Here is a 9985-nt window from a genome sequence, read left to right as displayed (position 1 = left end):
AAAGTGTGTCAATTCTTCTTTAGTCAACGAATTACATTGACTTTTCAAACGCTGGGCCAGCTTTGCGTCCCTGGAATAAAGCCCACTTGGTCATGGTGCTGCCAAGTGCTGGGGGCCAATGTCTTGTTAAGGGTTTTCGCATCTATATTCATGAGGGATGCTGGTCCGTAGTTCTCTTATGACGCGTTGTCTTGTCTTGTTAGGGCGTCTGGGCAATACTAGTTTCCTGAGATGAACTGGCACAGCTTCTGGAAGAGGTTGTGTAAGGTTCTTCCAGTGTTTGGCAGAATTCTCCAGCAAAACCATCAGGACTAGAGCTTTCTTTCTTTGGAGTTTTAAAATTTTGAAATCAATGTCCTTCACGTTCACAGGGCTGTTCAAGTGATCGACTTCAGGTTGGATAAGTCGTGGCAGCTTGTGCTCTTCTAGGAACTGTGCCCTCTCACCTACGTCGCCAAACGTCTGCGTGTAGGGTTGTTCGTTATGTTCCCTTAATAGCCTTTCGGCGTCTGTAGGGTCTGTTGTGAGATCCCCTCTTGTCAGGCTCACTGGAAGCCTGTCAATTTTATTGACCTTTTCAAAGAAACACTTTTTGTTTCTTTGATTTTCTCCGTTATTTGCTTAAAATTTCATGGATTTCTGCTATCTGTATTTTTTTTTTAAGATTTTATTTATTTATTTATTTGACAGAGATAGAGACAGCCAGCGAGACAGGGAACACAAGCAGGGGGAGTGGGAGAGGAAGAAGCAGGCTCATAGCAGAGGAGCCTGACGTGGGGGCTCGATCCCATAACGCTGGGATCACGCCCTGAGCCGAAGGCAGACGCTTAACCGCTGTGCCACCCAGGCGCCCCTCTGCTATCTGTATTATTTCCTTTCCTTCTCCTTGCTTAGGGTTCATTTTTGCTCTTTTTTCCCGCTAGATCTCAAAGTGGAATCTCCTTTTTTCTAGTCTAAGTGTTTAATGCTACAAGTTTCCCTCAAATCTCTGTGTTTGTTGCAGCCACAAAGTCCTACATGTTGCACTTTCATTTTTATTCATTTCAATTTTCTTTTCTTTTTTTTCCAGTTTTCCTTGAGATGTCCTCTTTTTTAAAAAAATATTTTATTTATTTATTTGACAGAGAGAGACAGCGAGAGGGAACAGAAGCAGGGGGAGTGGGAGAGGGAGAAGCAGGCTTTCCGCCAAGCAGGGAGCCTGATTCGGGGCTTGATCCCAGGACCCTGGGACCATAACCTGAGCTGAAGGCAGATGCTTCACAGACTGAAGAGCCTCTGAGATGTCCTCTTGATCCATGGATTGTTTTGAAGTATGCAGTACAGTTTCCAAGAGCTTGGCGAGTTTCTTGTTATCTTTTTTTTTTAAGGTTTTATTTATTCATTTGTCAGAGAGAGAGCGAGAGCAGAAGCTGGGTGAGCAGCAGAGGCAGAGGGAGAAGCAGGCTCCCTGCTGAGTAGGTAGCCCCACACGGGACACGATCCCAGGCCCCCGGGATCGTGACCTGAGCTGAAGGCAGACGCTCAACCAACTGAGCCACCCAGACTCCTGAGAGAACACTCTCAGAAATGTGGAATAGAGCCAAAATCAGTGTCAGAGGAAACATGCTATAGCCGTAAATGCAAAACTTAGAAAGTGTGAATGGTTCGTAATCAGTGGAGTGATTAAAAGGATCCTAAGAGAATATTACGAACAGCTCCATGCCAACACACTCAACAGATTCCTTGAAAAACACAAAGTACCAAAGCTCACCGAAGACGTGGGTGACCTGCTAGGTCTATATCTAGCAAAGAAATAGAACTTTCATTAATTTTTTAAAAAGATTTTATTTATTTATTTATTTGAGAGAGAGCAATCAAGAGAGAGTGAGAGCAGGTGGAGGGACAGGGGGAGGGAGGAGCAGACACCTGCTGACCAGGGGGCCCTGTGGGGGTGCGGGGCTGGATCCCAGGACCCCGGGATCATGACCTGAGCCAAAGGCAGACGCTTAACCGACTAAGCCACCCAGACGCCTGAAATCGAACTTTTAGTTACAAAGAAAATAATATATATACCCTGAAATAAATATATATATACCCAAATAAATTGTTTGCTGGGGTTATGTTTTAAAAACCCAATGATAAGAAAACAGCTCAATTGTAAAAACCGGTCAAAGCATTTGAGCAAAGCCCTTACTAAAGAGGACGGATGGTGGCACATGAGTGAGCACACGAGAAGGCACTACGAGTCATTAGTTATCAGGAAAGTGCAGATTAAATCCACAATGAGACACCACCGCACGTCCATAAAATGGCTGAAAGTTAAAAGACTGACGACCAAGTGTTACGAGACGGGCAGCAGTTCTCACCTCCCACCGTGGAGCACAGCTCGGCGACGTCTTCACGGCACCGACCAAGAGGGATGGAAATATTTGTCCACGCTGACTCCTGAACAGATTGTCCCAGCAGCTTTATTTGTAACAGCCCCCAACCCCCCATGTCCATCAATAGGGGAGCGGATAAGCAAATTGGGGTCTATCCTGCCATCCGAGGGACTAGTTCTCAGCCATGAAACATAAGGAACAACATGGACAGATCTCAAAGTCACTAAGCTGAGTGAAGAAGCCGGACAAGAAAAGAGTGGGTCAGGGCGTCTGGCCAGCTCAGCGGGGGAACGTCCGACGCTCGATCTCGGGGTCTGGAGTTCAAGCCCACGCTGGGCATAGAGCTTACTTAAAAAAAAAAGAAGAGAACATATTATATGACTTTAGTTACATAAAGTTACAGCACTCTATAGTGATGGAAGTGGATCAGCGGTTCCCCGGGGTGAGAAGGGCGAGGAGGGGCAGGAGGAAAGCTTTGGGGGTGTTGGATGTGCTCACCGTCTTGACTGGGATGATGGTTCCATGGGTGTATGGATGTATCCAAACGTATAAAATCGTGTCCTGTGGAAGTGTGTAGTCCCTCGTGTGTCAGGGACACCTCGATGAGACTGTCCACAAACGGCAAGAGCTGAGGGGGGCCTGGCCGGCTCAGTCAGAAAAGTGAGCAACTCCTGGTCTGGGGGCCACGAGTTGGAGCCCATGTTAGGTGTGGAGATTGCTAAAAAATAATAAACTTAAAAACCCCCACAACTTCAAGTGGTCTTCCGGAACACTCGCGTTGGGGATGGTTCCTCTTGGAAGGACGCAGTGGGCGTGGGGTGATAAACAGGGGTCACAGGAGGCCACCTGTGGGCACTCTGGTCAACAGCCCCAGGGCCTCCCAGCCCGCAGAGCGGGGCCCCCCATCCGTGAGCACCACGGTCACGACTCTACTCGGGCCCAGGTCCAGCGGCTGTGGGAGCACCTTGGCCAGCAACGACGGCTGTGGAGGGGCAGGGAGGGGCAGGGAGGCGGGCGGCTGATGTCTGGCTGACCTCTGAGGGGTGCGGAGGAGCCCAGCAGCCCCCAGCCCCGCAGCATGACCCCAGAACCGGTCAGCACCTCCTCCCTCGCCACCACCTTCTCCAGAGAGCACGCCCAGGGCTGGACGGCAGGCCCACTCGGAGGGCTGCTCCCTGGTCTGGGCCCCGATGATGCCCACAGTGGGTGCACAGGGAGCAGGAGAGAGGAGGGAGGGGGAGGGAGGGAAAGCCCCGGAAGCCAGGGGCAGCCTGCAGAGACGGAGCGAATGCCCGATCTGGGGAAGGCACAAAGGGAGGGAGAGGGAATTGCTTCAAGGGACCACTGGCTCTCCGAGAGCAGGCAACAAAGCCATCCAGGGGCTGAGAGAGAGGACAGCCTGACCAGAGCAAGGGGCCCTTTCGGAGTAGCCTGCTCACAGCGGGACAGCCCAGGGTGGCCCCGAACTGACGGGGACAGGTGGATTGGTCACCCTGGGGACAAGGAAGGGCTGGAGATAGCAGCAAGCTGGGCACGGCGGCAGGGGTCCAGCCCAAAGACCACACAGGAGGAGATGTTTTGGAGGGAAGCCCTTGGACTGAGGCATGAGATGTTCTGGAAGGTGCAGCAGAAGCCAAGATCAGGGCCACGGAGGAGCTGATGCACGGGGCCACGGTATCTTGCTCCAGGAAAACTGGAGACTATCCTGCTTGCTACTGACATTCCGGTTCGAGGAATCATTTAGACGTGGAGTCAGAAGCCAGTGTCCCCGAAGGAAGGTAACGAACGGGATCAGCATTTGCAAAGGGGTGGAGGGCACCCAGCCAGCTGTGGTTCACACAAAAGGCAAAGAGCAGACCCTCTTGGGCTGAAAGGCTCCGACACTTCCAGCCCCCACCCCAGACTTTCTCTGCAACTCCCCAGCAACGAAACCCAGGCAGGTGAGAGTCTCTCTGGGGATCCCAGGGCAGAAGGCAGAGTGGGGTCTTCAAAGGCCTAGGGACACCTCCCACCGATCCCCCCCTCGCTGGGGGCCCGGACCCTGGAGCAGCCCCCCAGGCCCATGGGAGGCAGTGGATGAGGACCCTGGAGATCTGGGGCAGGGTCAAGATGGAGCCCAACAGGGGCTGCTGGGGAGCCGGGAGCAAGCCCGTCCAGGGCAGTACAGAGGCAAACCTCAGTTAGAGGATACACAGAAGCTGCCCTGAGGACGGACGCTACAGGACGGGCTAGTTCCAGGGCTGCCTGGGCTGCGAGGAGAGGCCCCCGCCTTGTCTCCCCGAAAGGGACCCTTATGGCATCAGCAGGACAAGCTGACCCCTGGGTGCCAGCTGGTTGGGTGGTCTGGGTAGCAGCCCCTTGGGGGAGGGGAAGGGGGCAGGTGGAGAGGAGGGGGGAGAAAAAGCACATGACTCCACTTTCCCCTGTTTTCCATCATCTTTCAGGAGCATCTCTTACGGAAAATACTTCTCTGACGAGTGGTTTTCCCACCGCACTTTGTCCTGCTGTTCAGCTGTCACAGTCCAGTAAAGCGGGGAAAATACTGGGGTCTGGTGGCCCGGGGTGTTTCTGGGGGGGGGTCTGATTGGAAGAAGGTGTACTGTTCCAAGAAAAGCCTTCCCTGCCCTGCAAGTTTGTGTTGTGGTCTGCGGCTTACTTTAAAAAACCCAACTATTTATAAATAGACAGATGAACTCACCCCGGTTGGACGGAAGGGGGAGGGAAGAGGCGGATGACCCAGGGCCGTGGGGTCACTGGCAAGGGCCTGTTGGGCTCTCTGCACACCTTTGAGCTGATTTCAGGGTTTGACCCTTGTCCCCAACGGCCCCAGACGACACCAGCCTCATTCAAGGACCCAGAATTCCAGGAAGGGCCCACTCAGGATGGGCGCTTCTGAAGAGTGTCCACACCACAGGCTGTCCTGCCGATGTCCCCTTCTGTCCCCAGCATCCACACCAGTGTGGCCGTCAGACCCCGCATGGTGCTGCCTACACCCATTGCTTAATATGTTCCTGGGATCAGATTTCTTTGCAGGGGCTCCCGGCTGGCTCAGTCGAAGAGTGAGCGCCCCTTGATCTCGGGGTTGTGGGTTCAGGCCCCATATTTGGTGTAGAGAGGACTTAAAATCTTTAGAAGAAAATTCTCTTTTCAAGGTTCGATATAATTATCTCCCTTCTAAGCAAAATATGAAACGGACCCTTTATTTAATGTTTCCCTATAACATTAGAAACGATCACATGTTGTAGTCCCATTTTAACAGATGGCTTCCTTCCCGGAGTCACCAGCAGCACTGGTGGGGGGAGTCCATCCACCGTCCATCTGTCCATCGGGCCTCTGGGCCGCGGTGGGGGCGTGGGCGCAGGCTGGAGGGTGCGGGGTGGGGGCGGGGTGTGGGGAGCGAGACTTGGCCAGTGTTCAGGTGTGGGCGGTAGCACGCCTGCCTTCTTCCAGCTGTCTTGACGTTCATTCCTTTTTATGGCCGAGCAATCCTGCGTCGTGCAGAGACACCACCCTCTGGTGGCCTGGTCAGCAGGTGGTGGACGTGGGGTCGTTCCTGCCCAAGCGTCTGCGTGGACACGTTTCTTTTCTTTTCTTTTTTTTTTTAAGATTTTATTTATTTGACAGAGATAGAGACAGCCAGCGAGAGGGAACACAAGCAGGGGGAGTGGGAGAGGAAGAAGCAGGCCCACAGCGGAGGAGCCTGATGTGGGGCTCGATCCCATAACGCCGGGATCACGCCCCGAGCCGAAGGCAGACGCCCAACCGCTGTGCCACCCAGGCGCCCCTGGACACGTTTCTTAGCTGCTGTAGCAATTGGCCGATAACTGGCAGCTTCCCTCCTCTCTGCCCCAGCGTCCGCCCAAGAAGCAGCCAGAGACAGCCCATGCGGCCCTGACCCATCCCACGGGCTGCATCTGCCGCCACGCCCCCACGCCCCCACGCCCCCATGTCCACTCCTGCGGCCCCCGGCTCACCCTGCAGTCTCTGCCGGAGGAGCTCAGGGCTCCACCGCTGGGACGGTGTTCGTGGCTTCCCGCTTCCCGCAAGGGTTGCAGTTCCGGCTCTGACATTCGGGTGTACGATCCTTTGCCAGGTGAGGCTTGCGTCCTGCGAGCTAAGGGTCCGGCGTCACCCCGTGGCCCGCGGACGTCCAGTTGCCCAGCACCGCTGGTTGATAGAATGTCCTTTCACCGGTGGGTGGTCTGGGCGCCCGCGTTGAAATTTCTTGACAACAAATACCTGGCATGTACCTTTTGTAAAGTATGAAGTGTTTCTTTAAGAAAAAAAGGCCGGGGCGGACTGGGGAGGCCGGGTGAGCTCTCCTGCCCCGGGTGCAAGTAATCGGCTTGGGGCCCCCCCGGGACAGCAGGTGTGGGCAGTGGCCCCCGGGGGCTGAAGGCTGGGGCCGACCCACCGCATTGCTCACGCTTTCAGGCTGGCTTTGAGTGCCCACGTAGGAAGTGTGGGGCCCCTGGACCCGCCAGGCCCTCCCACTGCCCTTCCACCCGGAGCTCGGGCTCCAGGAAGCCGCACCCGGCGGAGGCTCCGCCTGCCCGCTGGTCCCAGCGCCGGGAAAGCTGGAAAGCGTCCCTCCCACCGCACCCGCTGTGCCAGCCTCACCAGCAGGGTCCCTGCCAGACCAGTCAGGGCACTTTCTCCCCTTGGTCCTGGGAGGGACAGGCTGGACGAAGTTTGGTGAGATGCCAGCTGCCTGGACGTAGGGTGAGATGATTTCTTGCTCCAAACCAAAGCAGCTTCAAGGAGCGAGAACATGCCCCTTGGTGGCCCAAACCTGCTCCCTTTATAAGGTGTCTAGGGTCTGAGAGAGGTGGCAGCCTTCCTCCTGGCCTTACTCACCCCGACCCCTCCTGCTTATTATTGGGCTGTGGTTCTAGTTTTCTCAGTGGGGCTTCTGACCCCACGCACGGGGAGTTATGTGCAAGCCCCAAACCGTCAGAATTGGGCCTGGCCAGGCCCGGCAGTGCCTGCCCCCCGTCCCCCGCTCCTAGACTTGCGTCAGCTTCTGAGATCCCAGGTGCATGGCTGCTTTGTGCCGACCCCCAAACCAAGCCAGACCCCAAACCCCCGGCAAGGACGCGGGAAGCATGCCCCACACACCAAGTCCTCTGCTCAGAAATGGGACCTGGATCCTGTGCTATGGCCGGTTTTCAGGGGTGAAGGGCCCGAATCTGATAGGCAGCGGCAGGACTGAGCAGAGGAAGGATGGGGGAGACACCGCAGGCCGGGGCTGATTCTCAGGAAACCAGCTCTTCCAACGTGCAATTGTGGAAACTAGAGGTTAGCAAAGATGGATTCTTACCGTTTCTACATACAATGAATTACTGCTGGACTTACGTTCACATTTTTGCAAAGACTATTTTTAAGAATTTGAGATATAACCTCTAGCCGATTCTGTGCTCAGGAGAGCATGATGTCGGGCTGGATCCCTCGCCTCCGAGATTGCAACCTGAGCTGAAACCCAGGTGCCCCTCAAAGACTATTTTTATTTTTTTAGATTTTATTTATTCATTCGACAGGGATAGAGACAGCCAGAGAGAGAGAGAACACAAGCAGGGGGAGTGGGAGAGGAAGAAGCAGGCTCATAGCGGAGGAGCCTGATGTGGGGCTCGATCCCACAACGCCAGGATCACGCCCTGAACCAAAGGCAGACGCTTAACCGCTGTGCCACCCAGGCGCCCCTCAAAGACTATTTTTAGATACACGTGCTGAAGTATTCATCTATAAATGACTCCAAGTCTGGACTTTGCTTCCAAATAATCCGGTGGCAGGGCTGGTGCGTGCTCCCCCCGTAGCTGGGGGGTGGGGGGACACGTGGGTACGTGCTTGCATCGGGTTTTAGCTCAGACCCGCCTAACACCATATTTTGTTGTACACTCGAAATGTTCCAGAGCCACAGGGTCAGAGGCCCTGATGTCTGAGCCGCCGAGGGGCAGCAGGCCAACCGCCCACAACTTTGAAAGGCCTCAGGGCGGCCCCCACACCAGCGGCTGCCCCCACCCGTCTGTCCAAGAGCGTGTGGGCTGCAGAACGGGGGTCTGCCCAGCCCCTTTCTGGGCTCGCTAGACCACCGACCAGTGCCCAAGAGCCCAGGACTCTGACCCCAAGGGCTCCTCCCACAGCCAAGAGCGGGGTGCCCAGGGCAGCTGGTCAGATCTGCTGGGGGCTCTCAAAGCAGGGGGAGGGCCATCTTGGAGCACCCAGGTGCCTGCTGAGAAGAGGTGGCCCCGGGCGTCCGCGGTAACTTGGATTCAGAAACTCAACACTGACCAGGCCCCTGACGTGCACATCCCGCCCGCCCCCCTGCCTCACCCCTCTCCTCCCCTGGTTTTGGGCTGCTGCTGCCCATCCCCCCCAGTTCCTCTGCCCACAGGCCACCCCAATGTATCTGGTCAGGGCTGGGGTTCTTGCTTCCTCTGGGCCTTCAGCCTTGCCCCCCAGAACCGGTGCTGAGTAGGTCTTGTGGCCCCCGGTCAGCGTCGCCGCCCACAGACCAGGCCAGCCGCCGACACACAGACAACCAGACATGGTGCACTTCGCTGTCCTTCATTAACACCCCTACAGACCCCCGCTGCTGGGGGCGTGGACAGGCGGCTCTGGCAGCAGAACTCAGGTGCTGGCGTTTTGGGTCTCGGCTGTGGGGGGCCTGTGGACAGCCACCGTTCACACAGAGTGGGTCCCTGAGGACACCCTGCAGCCTGCCTCCGCCTGGGGAGCTGGGGGAGGCGTGGGCAGCGCATGGGATACTGCCCACCCAGGAAGGCAGCAGCAGGCTCCTGGCTCGGAGAGCTGTTGGCGAAACTACTTGCGAAAGCAATGGGGGGCTGGCTGGACCTGGCGCCCGCGGGCCGTGTGCTCACCGTCCCTCTGGGACAGGCTGATTCTGCCCACGCGCCCGGGGGCTCTGGGGACACAGCCACCCTTGAGTGTCAGAAAAGCTATGGTCCCGCTCCAGAAATAAAAGTGCATGTGCACACACCTAGTCCAGTGGGCCACGCTGGGGGTCGGCCCCCCCCTCCCCCGGCTGCCACCCAGCTCCTTGACGGAAGCTGCTGGAAGATGGTGCTCAGGGCCCCAGACTCTAGAAAGCCTGGACAGCCCACCTCAAGTGTTAACTGGCTACTCAGGGAGGGAAGAAAACCGGATCTGGGCCTGGACAACCCCCTCTGCGTCCTAAGTGTGCAGGGGGGGCCGCCGAATACCAGATGGCGAGAGCCTGGGGTGGGCGGGCAGGAGGTGGAGGGGACAGGGTCACTGGAATGGGCTCCGGCCAGGAAGGCTGGGTGCGGGCAGGAGCCTGTCGGGGAAGGCCAGGGTGGGGACCTGGCCGGTGGGAGGGAGGCCTGGGCACTGGGCCAGCGCCCAGCCCACCAACCCCCCTGGGCTCTGGAAGAACCTGGTGCTGGGGTCTGGATATGGCTCAGCCCGCTCCCCGGCCCGTCAGGAAAGCACTTTGATGCCGAAGTGTTTGCGAAGCTGTTCCAGAAACACGAACGTGAGCACGGTGTGCGGCATGAGGCGGATGCCTGCAGGCACGAGGCCCTGGGCGGAGACACGGGGACAGCAAGTGGAGAGAGCCCGGCAGCCCCACCCTCAGCCCCGCCCCC

General features: G+C 56.7%; 1 protein-coding gene across 1 annotated transcript in view; it reads right to left on the bottom strand.

Moving 5' to 3' along the window:
- Positions 1 to 8911: 8911 nt before the first annotated feature.
- Positions 8912 to 9985, bottom strand: part of SLC25A10 (solute carrier family 25 member 10) — a 7506-nt gene continuing 6432 nt past the window's right edge. Inside the window, exon 11 of the mRNA XM_034640786.1 lies at positions 8912 to 9940. Coding sequence (XP_034496677.1) covers positions 9819 to 9940 — 122 coding nt within the window. The 3' untranslated portion in view covers positions 8912 to 9818. The remainder of the gene's footprint in view (positions 9941 to 9985) is intronic.

Source organism: Ailuropoda melanoleuca, chromosome 13 (assembly GCF_002007445.2).
Source record: "Ailuropoda melanoleuca isolate Jingjing chromosome 13, ASM200744v2, whole genome shotgun sequence".
Taxonomy (NCBI): domain Eukaryota; kingdom Metazoa; phylum Chordata; class Mammalia; order Carnivora; family Ursidae; genus Ailuropoda; species Ailuropoda melanoleuca.
The sequence above is the reverse complement of the archived record's forward strand: the minus strand, read 5'-3'. Positions and strand labels throughout refer to the sequence as shown.